This window comes from Schistocerca americana, chromosome 9, assembly GCF_021461395.2.
Source record: "Schistocerca americana isolate TAMUIC-IGC-003095 chromosome 9, iqSchAmer2.1, whole genome shotgun sequence".
Lineage (NCBI taxonomy): Eukaryota > Metazoa > Arthropoda > Insecta > Orthoptera > Acrididae > Schistocerca > Schistocerca americana.
In genome coordinates, this window is record NC_060127.1 from 61,474,659 (window position 1) to 61,493,564 (window position 18,906).

Here is an 18,906-nt window from a genome sequence, read left to right on the forward strand (position 1 = left end):
GTCAAGTTGTGCTACAAACTGCTCTTCTCCAGAATTCTATTCAATACCTCCTCATTAGTCATGTGATCCACCCATCTAATCTTCAGCATTCTTCTGTAGCACCATATTTCAAAAGCTTCTATTCTCTTCTTGTCTAAACTGTTTATCGTCCACGTTTCACTTCCATACATGGCTACACTCCAAACAAATACTTTCAGAAACGACCTCCTGACGCTTAAATCTATACTCGATGTTAACAGATTCCTCTTCGTCAGAAACGCTTTCCTTGCCATTGCCAGTCTACATTTTATATCCTCTCTACTTCGACAATCATCAGTTATTTTACTCCCCAAATAGCAAAACTCCTTTACTACTTTAAGTGTCATTTCCTCATCTAATTCCCTCAGCATCGCTCGACTTAATTCGACTACATTCCATTATCCTCGTTTTGCTTTTGTTGATGTTCATCTTATATCCTCCTTTCAAGACACTGTCCATTCCGTTCAACTGTTCTTCAAAATGGTAAATGGTTCAAATGGCTCTGAGCACTATGTGACTTAACATCTGTGGTCATCAGTCCTCTAGAACATAGAACTACTTAAACCTAACTATCCTAAGGACATCACACACATCCATGCCCGAAGCAGGATTCGAACCTGCGACCGTAGTGGTCACGCGGATCCAGACTGAAGCGCCTAGTACCTCACGGCCACACCGGCCGGCAACTGCTCTTCCAAGTCCTTTGCTGTCTCTGACAGAATTACAATGTCATCGGCGAACCTCAAAGTTTTTATTTCTTCTCAACGGATTTTAATTCCTACTCCGAATTTTTCTTTTGTTTCCTTTACTGCTTGCTCAATATACCAATAACATCGGGGATAGGCTACAACCCTGTCTCACTCCCTTCGTAAACACTGCTTCCCTTTCATGCCCCTCGACTCATAACTGCCATCTGGTTTCTGTAAAAATTGTAAATAGCCTTTCGCTCCCTGTATTTTACCCCTGCCACTTTCAGAATTTGAAAGAGGGTATACCAGTCAACAGTGTCAAAAGCTTTCTCTGTCTACAAATGCTAGAAACGTAGGTTTGCCTTTCCTTACTCTATTTTCTAAGATAAGTCGTAGGGTTAGTATTGCCTCACGTGTTCCAACATTTCTACGGAATCCAAACTGTTCTTCCCCGAGGTCGGCTACTACCAGTTTTTCCATTAGTCTGTAAAGAATTCGTGTTAGTATTTTACAGCCGTGGCTTATTAAACTGATAGTTCGGTAATTTTCACATCTGTCAAGACTGCTTTCTTTGGGATTGGAATTATTGTATTCTTGTTGAAGTCTGAGGGTATTTCGCCTGTCTCATACATCTTGCTCACTAGATGGTAGAGTTTTGTCAGGACTGGCTCTCCCAAGGCTGTCAGTAGTTCTAATGGAATGTTGTCTACTGCCGGGGCGGCAGTAAGGTGGATTAAACGGATGAATGTTGCGATAGTTACGCAGAGATGGAGAGTCTTGCACAGGACAGAGTAATGTGGAGAGCTGCGCCAAACCAAGCTTTGGACTACAACTAAAACGAAGTGTAAAGTCACTACGGGGCAAGGTGAATAGCAGTGGAATGATTTATTAGCACAGGATGGCCAGGTGAACCGTGAAGATAAAATACGAACCGCATTAGTTCGCGGGTATATGTTAGTTAGCTTCCTACCTTGGTGACGATGAAGATGTCTTCTCTCTTCAGCTTCCCAGAGTCGAACCACTTCTTCAGCACTTCGCCTATTTCCTTCTCGTTGCGGTAGGAGAAGGCGGTGTCGATGTGCCTGTAGCCGGCCGCCAGCGCCGCGTCCACAGCTTTCCCCACTTCTCCCACCTTGGCCTGAAATTGTGACAACCAGTAAAGTCCTGATTCTTTAAAGAATGGCACTCTCTTCCATTAAACAGCTCAAAATCTCTCCTTACTTTACAGATTAGTTAATGTGTTACATAACTTACAATAAGAAACAGTCTAGAAAACGTTCCAAATTATATTTAAACATTTTCAGAAGTCACTTATAAAATGACTTTTATCTTAATGATATGAATATTTACGTATGTGCTTGGAGAGAGAGAGAATGACTTTTGATTGAGACTTTGTCTTTAAGTCGTAACTGGTACCCGAATTTTGGTCGCTGCCTCCTTGAATGATCAGCTTCTGCACCAGTAGGTGACGTACACTACTTGCCATTAAAATTGCTACACCACGAAGATGAATGCTACAGACGCGAAATTTAACTGACAGGAAGAAGATGCTGTGATATGCAAATGATTAGCTTTCCAGAGAATTCACACAAGGTTGGCGCGGGTGGCGACACCTACAACATGCTGACATGAGGAAAGTTTCCAACCGATTTCTCATACACAAACAGCAGTTGACCGGCGTTGCCTAGTGAAACGTTGTTGTTATGCCTCGTGTAAGGAGCAGAAATGCGCATCATCACGTTTCCGACTTTGATAAAGGTCGGATTGTAGTCTATCGCGATTGCGGCTTATCGTATCGCGACATTGCTTCACGCGTTGATCGAGATCCAATGATTGTTGGCAGAGTATGGAATCGGTGGCTTCAGGAGGGTAATACGGAACGCCGTGCTGGATCCCAACGGCCTCGTATCACTAGCAGTCGAGATGACAGGCTGTAATGGATCGTGCAGCCACGTCTTGATCCCTGAATCAACACATGAGGACGTTTGCAAGACAACAACCATCTGCACGAACAGTTCGACGACGTTTGCAGCAGCATGGACTATCAGCTCTGAGACGATGGCTGCGGTTACCCTCGACGCTGAAACAGAGACAGGAGCGCCTGCGATGGTGTACTCATCGACGAACCTGGGTGCACGAATTGCAAAACGTCATTTTTTCGTATGAATCCAGGTTCTGATTACAGCATCCCGGTGTGATGGTATGGGGGTGCCAGTGGTTACACGTCTCGGTCACCTCTTGTTCGCATTGACGGCACTTTGAACAGTGGACGTTACATTTGAGAATTGTTACGGCCCGTGGCTCTACCCTTCATTCAATCCCTGCGAAACCCTACATTTCAGCAGGATAATGCACGACCGCATGTTGCAGGTCCTGTACGGGCCTTTCTGGATACAGAAAATGTTCGACTGCTGCCCTGGCCTGCACATTCTCCAGATCTCTCACCAACTGTTAACGTCTTTGCGATGGTGGCCGAGCAACTGGCTCGTCACAATACGCCAGTCACTACTGTTGATGAACTGTGGTATAGTGTTGAAGGTGCATGGGCAGCTGCACCCGTACACGCCATCGAAGCTCTGTTTGACTCAATGCCCAGGCGTATCAAGGCCGTTGTTACGGCCAGAGATGGTTGTTCCGGTACTGATTTCTCAGGATCTATGCACCCAAATTGCGTGAAAATGTGATCACATGTCATTTCTAGTATAATATATTTGTCCAATGAATACCCGTTTATCATCTGCATTTCTTCTTGCTGTAGCAATTTTAATGGCCAGTAGTGTATTATAATTTGGGGGAAGTTATTGTTCTTTAAGGCTTAAAATATGACTCTGTTGGTTACTTGGCCGTATTGCGGATAGCTTTGAGCACCAGTTTTCGTAGCTTTTCATCCCTAAGGGACCACTGTTGTAAGTAAATAATATCAAACAGCAATCTGGTTTTCGTGAGAAAAGGAGATTGCTTAGCACACAAACTTGTTCAAACTACACGTCCTGCTACATCAATATTGGTCAGTGGAGTTCAGCACCATACTATTGTACAAGAACGTAATCCAATTACAGTAATTAAGAAATTGTGAGAGGTTGTTAGGTATTTAATGAAAACTATAGATAATGCCTTTCTTTTCCTGTATTTAGTGAACTTTGTACACTTACAATTCTGTCGATTGACAGACGGCGGCGACAATGAAGTTCGCCTCCTTTTCCAAAAGCAAAATATTTCTAGTCTTCACTTCCAGAAAATTACATAAATGTTTGGAAACTCTTACGCCTACTTTACTCGGTTTTATCATTAAAATGGTTCAAATGGCTCTGAGCACTATGGGACTTACCTTCTGAGGTCATCAGTCCCCTAAAACTTAGAACTACTTAAACCTAACTGACCTAAGGACATCACACACATCCATGCACGAGGCAGGATTCGAAACAGTGACCGTAGCGGTCGCGCGGTTCCAGACTGTATTTATCACTAAAATATCAATTTTTCATTAAATGTAACAATACGTTCTGAGCGACGGCCTAGCAACACGTCCTCTTTCCACAAGATACATATCAAGAGTCCTCTTTCTTTTTTTAATAAATCAATTGTCTTTTTTTTTAGAGTCCATACTCAAAGATTAAAGACTGCGCGCTAAAGGGTATCTTGCTGTCCAGCTGCACTTCACTTCAAGTACTTTTTGAATCACATTTACATTTGTGGTATTTACATACATTACTGAGCTTCTCAGAATAAAATCAGACGCAGATTAGTTAAAAAACGCAGTGAAGCATACATAACATTACACACTAAGTGCTCTCATTATCAAACACTGAATGAGAATATTATCGGAAATTTATGCTCCTTTATAAGCAAAAGCTATATTTTTGACGTCTCTCAATCCAAATGACGCCAAATCTCGTGAACGAATGTGTCGTACAGTGACATAATTCTGCAGGTATGTTCACTGCTGTATGTGGACGCTGTCTGCAAAATATACTGCGAATATAGTCAGTAATAAAGAAGAAATAAATTAAAACATCTTCCCTGATGCGATGGTTCTACTGCCTGCGAAGTCACAGGGCATGATAAACTTTTTTTTTTTCCCTTTCATCGCTTTCTGGGTGGTTTCACAGAGAAAAAAATTTCGTGAAATTTTGAAATTATAGATAAAGTTTTTTGCAGATCAAAAGTGATCCCATCCTCAAATACTGGAAGAATATGTTCCCAGTATTCCGCTCAAGACAGACAAGTAAACAGAGTTTGTAGCTGTAAAGTTCACTCTGCACGCAACTCAGTGTTTATGAGGCCATTAAAATTGCTACATCACGAAGATGACGTGCTACAGACGCGAAATTTGACCGACACCAAGAAGATGCTGTGATATGCAAATGATTAGCTCCTTGAGAGCATTCACACAAGGTTGGCGCCGATGGCGACAGCTACAACGTGCTGACATGAACATTTCCAACCGATTTCTCATACACAAACATAAGTTGGCCGTAGTTGCCTGGTGAAACGTTGTTGTGATACCCCGTGTAACGCAGTGGTTAGCATACTGGACTCGCATTCGGGAGGACGACGGTTCAATCCCGTCTCCAGCCATCCTGATTTAGGTTTTCCGTGATTTCCCTAAATCGTTTACGGCAAATGCCGGGATGGTTCCTTTCAAAGGGCACGGCCGATTTCCTTCCCCATCCTTCCCTAACCCGAGCTAGCGCTCCGTCTCTAATGACCTCGTTGTCGACGGGAGTTAAACAACACTAACCTAACCTAACCCCGTGTAAGGAGGAGAAATGGGTACCACCACGTTTCCGACTTTGATAAAGGTCGGATTGTAGCCTATCGCGATTGCAGTTTATTGTATCGCGACATCGGTCGAGATCCAATGATTGTTAGCAGAATATGGAATCGGTGGGTTCAGGACGGTATTACGGAACGCCGTGCTGGATCCCAACAGCCTCGTATCCCTAGAAGTCGCGATGACAGGCATCTTATCCACATGGCTCTAACGGATCGTGCAGCCACATCTTGATCCCTGAATCAACAGATGGGGACGTTTGCAAGACAACAACCATCTGCACGAACAGTTCGACGTCGTTTACAGCAGCATGGACTATCAGATCGAAGACCATGGCTGCGGTTACCCTTGGCGCTGCATCACAGACAGGAGGGTCTGTGATGGTGTACTCGACAACAAACCAAGGTGCACGAAAGGCAAAAACTCTTTTTCGGATGAATCCAGGTTATATTTACAGCATCATGATGGTCGCATCCGTGTTTGGTGACATCGCGGTGAAGGCACATTGGAAGCGAGTATTCGTCACCGCCGTACTGGCGTATCACCCGGCGTGATGGTATGGGGTGCCATTAGTTACACGTCTCAGTCATCTCTTGTTCGCATTGACAGCACTTTGAACAGTGGACGTTACATTTCAGATGTGTTACCGACCGGTGTCTCTACCCTTCATTCAATCCCTGCGAAACCCTACATTTCAGCAGGATAATGCACGACCATATGTTACAGGTCCTGTACGGGCCTTTCGGGTTACAGAAAATGTTCGACTGCTGCCCTGGCCAGCACATTCTCCAGATCCCTCACCTATTGAAAACGTCTGGTCAGTGGTGGCTGTGCAACTGGCTCGTCACAATACGCCAGTCACCACTCTTGATGAACCGTGGTATCATGTTGAAGCTGCGTGGGCAGCTCTACCTGTACACGCCATCGAAGCTCTTTTGACTCAATGCCCAGGCGTATCAAGGCCATTATTACGGCCAGAGGTGGTTGTTCTGGGTACTGATTTCTCAGGATGTATGCATCCAAATTACGTGAAAATGTAATCACATGTCAGTTCTAGTATAATATATTTGTCCAATGAATACCCGTTAATCATCTGTATTTCTTCGCGGTGTAGCAATTTTAATGGCCAGTAGTGGAAATTCACGCGATACCTCCTAATGTCGTGTCGGACCTGGTTTTGCCTGGAGTGGTGGTGCAAGGCGATGTTGCATGGACTCTACAACTCGTCCCCTGCAGAAGTATTGAGCCACGCTGCCTCTATAGCTGTCCATAATTGCTGAAGTGTTCCTGGTGCAGCATTTTGTGCACAATTGAGCTTTCGATTATATGTCATGAATGTTCGATGTGATTCAAGTTGGTCGGTCTTGATGGCCAAATCATTCGCACGAGTTGTTGAGAAAGTTCTTTAAGTCAATCGTGAACAACTGAGTCACGGTGACATGGCGCATTGTCATCCATAAAAATTTTGACTTGAAGTCCACGAATGCTCTCCAAGTAGCCGAAAATAATCATTTTCAATCAATGATCAGTTGGGTTGGATCACAGGACCCAGTCCATTCCATGTATGCACAGATTACACCATTACTGAGCCACCACCAGCCTGCACAACGTCTCGTTGACAACTTGCGTCCAGGTCTTCGTAGGGTCTGTCCCACACTCGAACCCTAGCATCATCTCGTACCAACTGAAACTGGGACCCACCTGACCAGGCCACGGTTTTCCAGTCGTCTAGGGTCCAACCGATATGGTCACGAGCCTAGGAGAAGCACTGCAGGCGATGTCGTCTGCTGCCATAGCCCATTAACGCCAAATTTCGTCGCATGGTCCTAACGGATAGGTTCGTCATACGTCCCACATTGATTTCTGCGGTTATTTCACGCGGTTTTGATTGTCTGTTAGCATTTACAACTTTTATGCCAACGCCGCTGCCGTCGGTTGCTTGGCAAAGGCCGACGGCCACTGTGTTGTTCGAGGTGAGAGGTAATGCCTGAAATTTGGTGTTCTCTAGATACTGTGGATCTCGGGATACTGCATTACCTAGTGATTTCCGAAACGAAATGTCCCATGTGTCTACCTCGAACTACGATTTCGCGTTCAAAGTCTGTTAATTACTGGCGTGCAGTCAATCACGCCGGAAAGCTTTTCACATGACTCACCTAATTACAAGTGACAGCTCCGCCAATCTACTGCCCTTTTATACACTCCTGGAAATTGAAATAAGAACACCGTGAATTCATTGTCCCAGGAATGGGAAACTTTATTGACACATTCCTGGGGTCAGATACATCACAATATCACACTGACAGAACCACAGGCACATAGACACAGGCAACAGAGCATGCACGATGTCGGCACTAGTACAGTGTATATCCACCTTTCGCAGCAATGCAGGCTGCTATTCTCCCATGGAGACGATCGTGGAGATGCTGGATGTAGTCCTGTGGAACGGCTTGCCATGCCATTTCCACCTGGCGCCTCAGTTGGACCAGCGTTCGTGCTGGACGTGCAGACCGCGTGAGACGACGCTTCATCCAGTCCCAAACATGCTCAATGGGGGACAGATCCGGAGATCTTGCTGGCCAGGGTAGTTGACTTACACCTTCTAGAGCACGTTGGGTGGCACGGGATACATGCGGACGTGCATTGTCCTGTTGGAACAGTAAGTTACCTTGCCGGTCTAGGAATGGTAGAACGATGGGTTCGATGACGGTTTGTATGTACCGTGCACTATTCAGTGTCCCCTCGACGATCACCAGTGGTGTACGGCCAGTATAGGAGATCGCTCCCCACACCATGATGCCGGGTGTTGGCCCTGTGTGCCTCGGTCGTATGCATCCTGATTGTGGCGCTCACCTGCACGGCGCCAAACACGCATACGACCATCATTGGCACCAAGGCAGAAGCGACTCTCATCGCTGAAGACGACACGTCTCCATTCGTCCCTCCATTCACGCCTGTCGCGACACCACTGGAGGCGGGCTGCACGATGTTGGGGCGTGAGCGGAAGACGGCCTAACGGTGTGCGGGACCGTAGCCCAGCTTCATGGAGACGGTTGCGAATGGTCCTCGCCGATACCCCAGGAGCAACAGTGTCCCTAATTTGCTGGGAAGTGGCGGTGCGGTCCCCTACGGCACTGCGTAGGATCCTACGGTCTTGGCGTGCATCCGTGCGTCGCTGCGGTCCGGTCCCAGGTCGACGGGCACGTGCACCTTCCGCCGACCACTGGCGACAACATCGATGTACTGTGGAGACCTCACGCCCCACGTGTTGAGCAATTCGGCGGTACGTCCACCCGGCCTCCCGCATGCCCACTATACGCCCTCGCTCAAAGTCCGTCAACTGCACATACGGTTCACGTCCACGCTGTCGCGGCATGCTACCAGTGTTAAAGACTGCGATGGAGCTCCGTATGCCACGGCAAACTGGCTGACACTGACGGCGGCGGTGCACAAATGCTGCGCAGCTAGCGCCATTCGACGGCCAACACCGCGGTTCCTGGTGTGTCCGCTGTGCCGTGCGTGTGATCATTGCTTGTACAGCCCTCTCGCAGTGTCCGGAGCAAGTATGGTGGGTCTGACACACCGGTGTCAATGTGTTCTTTTTTCCATTTCCAGGAGTGTATCATGTGTACGCGATACTGCTGCCATCTGTATAAGTGCGTCCCACGACTTTTGTCACGGCTGTACGTGTGGCGGAGAAAGAAATAATTTTGCGGGTATTTTCGGTGGCATATGTTGCTAGTGTCTGCAGAATCCGTCGCAACAAGATTTGGTAACGAAGAAGTAACAAATTGAAACGTCTTTCCCGGTGGTGAAGTTTTATTCCATGAACAACGAAAATGTAGTAAGCGATAAACTTTTTTTCCTTTTATTATTTTGTTGGGAAGGGTAGTAGTCAGTAAGAACATGTTTCTTAGAATAGCGGTCGCGCGGTTCCAGACTGAAGCGCCTAGAACCGCTCGGCCACACTGGCCGGCTTTATAATAAATGACTGATAGTCTTCAGTCTTTTACATAACTTGTGCCACGTAGTCAGTGGATTATGACAGCATTTTCTATTTTTAAATTCAGTCAATATTTATATGAAATATTGAAAATTATTTTTGTTTACCCGCCAGGGTAGCCGAGAGCACTAATGCGTTGCTTCCTGGACTCGGGTAGGTGCGCTGGCTCCGGATCGAATCCGCCTGGCGGATTAACGACGAGGGCCGATGTGCTGGCCAGCCTGGATGTGGATTTTAGGCGATTTTCCACATCCCGCTAGGTGAATACCGGGATGGTTCCCCCTGTTTCGCCTCAGTTACACGTCTTGCAGACATCTGATCACTTTCCCACTATTCCATGGATTACACTCGACGCAGACAGCTGGGGTACACTAATTCCGTCCCGGGGGGTACGGGGTGGCGGCAGGAAGGGCATCCGGCCACCACTTTACCATTAACATGCCAAATCCGGTTAACGATGGCTGACCCTGCGTAGCTGCGGGACAAGGCTCAAGCGATAGACAGATATATTGACTGATTGAAAGTCATTTTTGCTGCCCCTGCAAGGCCTCCTGCAACATGTAATTGTTTCCATGCCGCAAGATAGTCTCTTTGAAGGAAACTACGAGGGCTATCCACAAAGTATATTACGCTTTGGAATTATAAATAAATAAAGTATTGGAATTTTTTTATTATATACAGATGAAAGCCACACTTAAATACTACTTTCCTACATAGTTTCCATTTAAATTAAGGCACATATCGTAGCGATGGACGAGCTTGGAAATGCCTTCGTCGTAAAATTCGGCCGCCTGCGCCTTCAACCACTTGGCGACTGTCTTTTGGGACAGAAAAGGTGTGATTTTTGTGGATTTCCTGGAAAGAGGCACCAAAATAAACTCTCAAAGGTATTGCCAAACTCTGCACAACCTCAGAAGAGCAATACAAAACAAGCGCAGGGGAAAGTTGGGTTCAAAGATCTTGCTGATTCACGACAACGCCCGGGCCCACACGGCAAATGCCACTGATGAAGTTCTCGAATCTTTTAAGTGAGAGTTGTTTCCTCATCCGCCGTACAGTCTCGATCTGGCACCGAGCGACTTCCACCTATTCCCAGCAATGAAGAAGTGGTTGGCTATGCAGCGTTTTGATGACGACGCACAGCTTCAAGAAGAGGTAACCACGTGGTTGAAGGCACAGGCGACCGAATTTTACGACGAAGGAATTTCCAAGCTCGTCCATCGCTAAGTGCCTTAATTTAAATGGCAACTATGTAGGAAAGTAGTATTTAAGTGTGGCTTTTATCTGTATATAATAAAAAAAGAATCCAATACTTTATTTATTTTTAATTGCAAAACGTAATGTACTTTGTGGATAGCCCTCGTACAAGGCCAATCGCAACACTGTAACTTTGTATGTTCATGGTACATGAAGTTTAGAACTTACATATCGATCAGCAAAATCGGGTAGATGCAACTCTCAGAAATTCTCGAGGGAATCGTCTTTTAACTTTTCCAACCACATTTAATGCGCGTGGCCGCTACGGTCGCGGGTTCGAATCCTGCCTCGGGTATGGATGTGTGTGATGTCCTTAGGTTAGTTAAGTTTAAGTAGTTCTAAGTTCTAGGGGACTGATGACTACAGATGTTAAGTCCCATAGTACTCAGAGCCATTTGAACCACCTTTAATGCAGTAAAATAAGGTCGATTTTAAGCGGTCTCGCCGCCCTATCCGGGACCCTGGGTCGATTGTCACCAGTTCAAATTTTTTTTTAACAAAGGATGATGTTCAGCGAGCATTTACGTCGAGCAATGTGGGAAAAAGCGTTTGCGCACGAGACTGGTAATCGCTGGAGCGAGTCTCGCTTCGGTAACTAATTTTTTCGTTTCTTTTTCGAATACTTAGGTCATTTAAATATAAAATTCGTGAAACGTATGATATAATTAATATATACATTGGCAGAAAAAATAGCAATACCAAAAAATAATGAACGTAGACAAATGGAATTTCGGAAATACATTTGTCTAGATAACATATTTAAGTAAGTAACATTGCATCGTCACAGGTTATTATAAGCACGAGAGAGGGCATTGCAAACGTGAAACGCTGGTACATTAATAACCGGTGCTAACTCCAGAATGTTGAAAGAAAGCATGCAAACATAGATGCTTCGTGATGTACAGGTGCCGAATGTTCGTTTGTGCTATGGTGTTGCATGCCTGCCACACGTGGTCGGTCAATACAGGAATGTTTATTGCCTCAAAGAAAATTCCGCACTGGCTGTATCAATGATTTTTATTAAATCTGCGACCGGTTTCGCACCACTTATCGGTCCGTCCTTTGGCAATATATGCTATTTATAACATGGTAACGTTGAGCATTGCCCTGTAGCCACTCCCCACCATTCACGTCCAATATACCGTCATTTTTTAAATGAAGGGAGCGGCAATGACCATGCGAGCTCAGAGGAGCTGCGCGGCAGCGGTCTCACTTGTGTATCCCAGTGGATACCGAGATGTAATTAGTTGCCAGAAATGTAGCTGTCTGTGATGTGATTCGAAACACGCCAGGGATATTTTTCAGGGTGCGTCAGAATCTTGTTAGTCGATGTCATGCTTACATTGAGGCTGACAGTCGTCAGTTTCAGCACGTTTTGTAAGATACCGTACAAATGGTCAATGATGGTATTAGCAGTTAACTAACGAAAACAAAAAAATACACAGTAATGTGATTTTATTCCTATTATCTCCTTAAGCTGACTTCTGCAGGTTCCCTACCCCGAATTTTTCAGTGGAGCTTCTCCTACACCATATTAAATTTTTAAACGCTCTTGCGGAAACACTCTGTATATGCAGTCTGAAGCGGCAAATGGAAATTTGTGTCAAGGTCGGGATTCGAACCCAGGTCTCTTTATTGTTTTTGCCTGATTATTTCAGTGCTATACGGGGTGGTCAGAGACGGTCTGAAAAGGCTGTGAAGGTATTGCATGTGTTGTGTGATGAGAAAAAATTGTTAAGAAAAAACTTCATACTTCTAGCCGTTTCAGAGTTAATTAGCACCGAAGTTAGACTGTCAGACAGTAATGTTAGCAAATTCAAGCAGCCCGTCAGAAACGGCCTCGCCTAAAATCAAACAAGAAAGCTGTACAAAAATGTAAAATCGATTGAATTCGCACGCCTGATTGGCTAACTTCTAGGCTAATTAGTTCGGAAACGGTGCAACGTATCGAATTTTTTTATTAACAATTTTTTCTCAGCATAACCCCCTGCGAAACGCTTTCCAGACTGTTTTTGGGGACCCTGCATACAAGTTATGAATTCTGTAACACAATCTTTACAACAGAAAATACACCATGTGATCAAAAGTATCCGGACACCTGGCTGAAAAGTTGGTGGCGCCTTCCATCGGTAATACCGGAATTCAGTCTGGTGCTGGCCTACACTTAACGCTTCACTACAGCTTACACTCTCGCAGGCATACGTTCAATAAGGAGCTGGAAGGTTTCTTGGGAATGGCAGTCCATTCTTCACGGACTGCTGCACTGAGGAGAGGTGTCCACGTCGGTCGGTGAGGCCTGGCACGAACTCGGCGTTCCAAAACATCCCAAATGTGTTCTATATGATTCAAGTCAGCACTCTGTGCAGGCCAGTCTATTACAGCGATGTTATTATCGAGTAACCACTCCGCCACAAGCCGGGCATTATGAACAGGTTCTCGATCGTGTTGAAAGATGCAATCGCCATCCCCGAGTTGTTCTTCAACAACAGGAAGCAAGATGGTGCTTAAAACATCTATGTAGGCATGTGCTGTGATAGCGCCACGCAAAACAACAAGGGATGCAAAGCCCCTCCATGGAAAACACGACGACACCATAAAACCACCGCCTCCGAATTTTACTATTGGCACTACACACGCTGGCAGATGACGTTCACCGGGCATTCGCCATACCCACACCCTGCCATCCGATCGCCACTTTGTGTACCGTGATTCGTCACTCCGCACAACATTTTTCCACTGGTCAATCGTCCAATGTTTACGCTCCTTACACCAAGCGAGGCGTCGTTTGGCATTTACCGGCATGATGTGCGGCTTATGAGCAGCCGCTCAACCATGAAATCCTAGTTTTCTCATCTCCCACCTATCTGTCTTAGTACTTGCAGTGGATCCTGATGCATCCAGAATGAAATTTTCACTCTGCAGCGGAATGTGCGCTGATATGAAACTTCCTGGCAGATTATAACTGTGTGCCGGACCGAGACTCGAACTCGGGACCTTTGACTTTCGCGGGCAAGTGCTCTACCGAGTGAGCTACCCAAGCACGACTCACGCCCCGTCCTCACAGCTTCTGGCAGAAGTGAAGCTGTGAGGACGGGGCGTGACTCGTGCTTGGGTAGCCCAATCGGTAGAGCACTTGCCCGCGAAAAACAAAGGTCCCGAATTCGAGTCTCGGTCCGGCACACAGTTTTAACTGCCAGGAGGTTTCGATCCTGATGCAGTTTGGAATTCCTGTGTGATGGTCTGGATGTATGTCTGCCTATTACACATTACGACCCTCCTCAACTGCCGGCGCTCTCTGTCAGTCAACAGACGAGGTCAGCCTGTACGCTTTTGTACTGTACGTGTCCCTTCACGTTTCCACCTCACTATCACATCGGAAACAATGGACCTAGGGATGTTTAGGAGTGTGGATATCACGCGTACAGACGTATGACACAAGTGACACCCAGTCACCTGACCACGTTCGAAGTCCTTGAGTTCCGCGGAGCGCCCCATTCTGCTCACTCACTATGTCTAATGACTACTGAGGTCGCTGATATGGGGTACCTGGCAGTAGGTGTCAGCACAGTGCACCTAATATTAAAAACGTATGTTTCTGGGGCTGTCTGGATACTTTAGATCACATAGTGTAGATATAGCGAAATTATTCTTGTGTAGTAAAATAAAAGATTGTTCTGTTAGCTCCTGGAGCTGTCGGTCTTCTATATCTGAATTTAATCATTTCAGTATTATTTTGGATGATCAGTTTCCTATTAAAATCCATCACTGTAACCTCATAACTGAGTGGCAGCAAATACTAATAATTGTAGGAAAAACTTGAGCCTTCCCCTCCCGTACACTTTCAGTTTCGGGCTTAGAATTTTACCTGGAAGAATGTTGATGCTGATACTTCAGTGAAATATTTCTTTCAAATGGTTCAAATGGCTCTAAGCACTATGGGACTTAACATCTGAGGTCATCAGTCCCCTAGAACTTAGAACTACTTCAACCTAACTAACCTAAGGACATCACACACATCCATGCCCGAGGCAGGATTCGAACCTCCGACCGTAGCAACAGAGCGGTTCCGGACTGTTGCGCCTAGAACTGCTCGCCCACAACGGCCGGCTTGGGAGCAAATATCTGGAGCACCTTATCACGAAGATGAAAACGCAGTTAAAAAACGGTCTCGTTTTTTGTATCGACTTGGAAGACTTTGAAGGAATTTTAAAGGTAATGAAGACAGGCGCAAGAATGAAAGGTTTGTTTTTCAAAACCATTAACTGAAGACAACTAATAAGTTTCATGATCAATGTTAATTCCATGCCTTTGTTTTTCATTATGTTACAATTAACTCAACTGATTCAGATGTTTGTGCTATCTTTGTAATGATGTGTAATTGTTAGAGTCTTCTTATGCTGTGCAGTCTTTTTGTCAATAATCAGTTTGATTTCTCAAAAACGATTTTCTTTAAAGTAAATCCACCTCTCAATTTTCATAGTAAAGCTTTAAATATTGTGTCCTGTGTGCATTGCACCTACACCACGCGGAGTGACAGATTGTTTCTTTGAAGCAAAAAAATTTTGAGAAGATTATTTATCTTTAGCTGATGCGTCTGCGGATTTGTATTTCCTTTCTAGAACGTCAGTACTCCAGACACAAACACAGCCTGCTGAGCAAGAAGTAAGTCACTTTTATTCCAGGGCAGATCTCACCTAGCCTTCCTGAGCAAACTGTATGTAGTGAAGATTGTCACGCGTCGGCCTTATTTTCAGTGAACAGTATTGGTCATTCCAAAGAGTTATTTGCTGGCAGGTTGTATAGTAATTGATTTTTCATGGTTATTTCAGTTCTACATTGCATTTCATACCACGGACCTCTCATTATGTTCTTCAGTACAGAGTTATAGTTTCCGTTCAGCACACAGTTTCTTTCCTCTGGCATTTAATCAGATTCATTTTCTTTATTTGAAATTTTGCATTTCATGAAGCTTAAAGTTATAAATCACGGCACTGTTAACTTGTGCAACACAGGGCCGTCTAACCATCAGCTTTGCTCAACAATAGGAAACGATACCTAGGTACACCTTACATGAGGTGGAAATTTTTGAAATCTAATGTATTTAGTTTTCTCACATACAATGTTTTATAGAATACTTATTTACACCTGGAGCAGTGCACATTTGTTCACATTGGGGTCGTCTTGTGGTCTGCATATTTTGTTGGAGGAGGAAATTGGGGAGACTTTGAAATAGGCCAGTTTCCTGCGTGATATTGTTTTTCTTTTTAAATAATATCTTTATATCTTGTTATTTGCTACAAGCAAGTCACGCCCCGAATAAAACCTTAGAAAATTATATGGGTCGGTTTGTTAAATCACATAAAAGTGCCACTTTAAAGACTTTTTAACTAAATTCTACGCATTTTTATATTTACTTTTTCTGTTGATTTTACTGACAGTAGCTGGCGGAACATTATTTGGAGAAAGAAAGAACACTTTTTTTTATATTTTCTTAACGAAATACTAAGCAATGGGTCAAAGAACCCTAAACCCAGATGGCAAAAGTAAATAATTGGGGAAACATTTAACAAGAATATAAGCTCTTTCCAGTATTATGTCTTTTCTGCATGAAGCTGCAAAAAACGTTTGTTGTTATTCTTGCTACCAGACGGCTTGATATTTCACAAGCGAATGAAATTAACTAATAAGCGACGAAATGAAAAAAATAACTTTATTTCAAACGTCAACGGCCTTGCCACAGTGTACCGACAACAGTCAAGAAATGCTGTGCTGGCAATAAACCCCTCCATATCCACATCCAGCGATGCCTATCGGTTGAGGAAGACAGGACTGTTAGTCAGCACCGCTGGGATTTAGAGGCCTCTTCGGACGTAGATAATTTTTTATTTCAAGTAGGAGATAGTCTCATGTAGAAAAAGGATTTTTTGATGAGTTTCATAGTAACTGTGATCCCAAACATAAAACACACTGTTTAGAGAGACACCTACACGTTCAGAGGGAATGTGTGATGGTCAGCATGTGTGTGTAGGCTTACTAACTTCTGTAACACCCCAATAGCAGACGTCAATTACATCTCCAAACTTTTACACCGATCGGCTGTTATTTTATTAATGGAAGGACATACGCAATGAAATGAATAGAAAAGTTAATGCTAATCAATGTTGTCTAAAACACAGTATTAATTTACCCATCTTTCAAACAACTATGTAGTCACTTAACCCGCTTCGGAGGTAAATTAGACATTATTATTCGATGTTAATCGTATTCGCTAGACATTCAAGCGTAGACGGTCGATGACTGACGTCTTTGGTCTGCATGTGGTTGGCATCCATTCGGGTCCGCAGCATTCACTTGTATAAATGAAGCAATGTATCAGATTTTCGGCGTACACTGTATGACAAAAACAACGACGCACTATAAAGGAATTATCTGAACCGGACAAAACCGATAGACGTGATTTACATGTACAGACAAACAAAAGGTTAAAACTTCAAAAAAACTGCATGATCTATTCAAGAAAAAGTGTTCTACAAATTGAGCAAGTCAATAATGCGTTCGTCCACATCTGGCCCTTGTGTAAGCAGCTACTCCGTTTTGCTTGACACCACAGCGTTACGTCGACGATGCTCTACGCGCCGTTCTGTTACCCTTTGTGGCAGTCCATCCTGCACTTACATTTCAGCAAGATAACGCACGTCCCCACACGGCAAGAGTTTCTACTGCTTGTGTTCTCGCTTGCCAAACCGTACCTTGGTCAGCTAGGTCGCTGTGTCTCTGCCCAGGTGACATCGTTTTGAGCATTATGGGCAGTGTCCTGCAACCAGTTTGGATCTGACAATCTGACGTACCAGTTGGACAGAATTTGGCACGATATCGCTCAGGATGACATGCAAAAACTCCATCAATCAATACCAAGCCGGATAACGGCTTCCATAACTAGTGCGTTATCGACTTGCTCAATTTGTGAAGCCCTTTCTGTTGTATAAACCATCCAATTTTTTCCTGAAATTATAATCATTTGTTTTATGTGTACATGTAAATCACGTCTATTGATTTCCGCCCCATTCGTATAAATCGTGTTGCGTCGTTTTTCTTGCTTCTTCTTAGAGCATGTTTTCCAGGAATAGATAGACTGAATTAATTAAATTAGGCTACAGTTAAATAAGTCAAATGTATGATCCAATAACAAATAAGTAACGTGATGTATTGCATCTTTAGTGTGACAAAAGTATTGTAAGAAAAATTCATATTTCACTATGTTGAGTTCGGATATATGGGCCTAACATTGATATAATTTCGACACACGGAAGAGAGAAAGTATCGGAAAAATACTAAATACTGTTTTTGGCGTCCCGTATTTGTTCGATACGGGATAATTCTTTTTAACCGTTGATTCCCGTAATCCCCTAGAATACCCCTCGGACACTTTGCTACCCTGTGTGCGTGACACTGTAGATTAACATACCTGCCAAGTACCCAGGCCTACAATGGGCATCTTCTGACCATTGTAGAAGGTGATGTACTGCAGTTTGCCGTCCATGGCTTCCTTGCCTTGAGTTCGTGCTAGGCCAGTGACTAAAGGAGAATGCACTTGGGCTGTCTTGTCTGTACTTCGGACCCACTATTTATATCTGTCGCAGCACCGGAATCTGTAGTCTATTGCTGTTATCATTATTATACGAGGCATGAGATTAGATAACAGTGAAGTAAAATCTGTACTGAGGTAACTGAGACGCCAGTTGATAAATGTGAACATTCACGTGATACAACCGTGGTAGGTCTACCAGGAAACGCACATCTTGCACATTAGGAGCTTGCACAACTAGGCAAAACAGTACGAAACACATATTGTGGTGGTCGGCGCATCGGGGGACGATTACTGAATGATGTATTGTACCGTCCGTCTAATTTATAGACATCCCAATCCTGGAAGCTCAAAGAATATTAATTTCAGTCCAGATGCTGTCTCCAGCAGTAGGGGTCTAAAACAAATCAGCAGTGACCGCACAATGGCCAGTTAAGATGCTAGCCCCGACTAAAACGTTTATCTGAGTAAAACTGAAAATATTTGTCCCTGTGAATCCTAACTGTCAATAATATTGCGTAGTATTTCATATTGTGCAACATTACTGGCCGTCTGTAGATAATATTGAAGGTTGTGCAAT

General features: G+C 44.3%; 1 protein-coding gene across 1 annotated transcript in view; it reads right to left on the reverse strand.

The window, feature by feature from the left end:
- LOC124550636 (1,5-anhydro-D-fructose reductase-like) overlaps positions 1-18,281 on the reverse strand; it is a 39,584-nt gene extending 21,303 nt beyond the window's left edge. Inside the window, exons 1-2 of the mRNA XM_047125359.1 lie at positions 18,207-18,281; positions 1,678-1,845 (exon numbers count right to left, since the gene is read on the reverse strand). Of these exons, the coding sequence (XP_046981315.1) occupies positions 1,678-1,845; positions 18,207-18,281 (243 nt within the window). The remainder of the gene's footprint in view (positions 1-1,677; positions 1,846-18,206) is intronic.
- Positions 18,282-18,906: the final 625 nt, after the last annotated feature.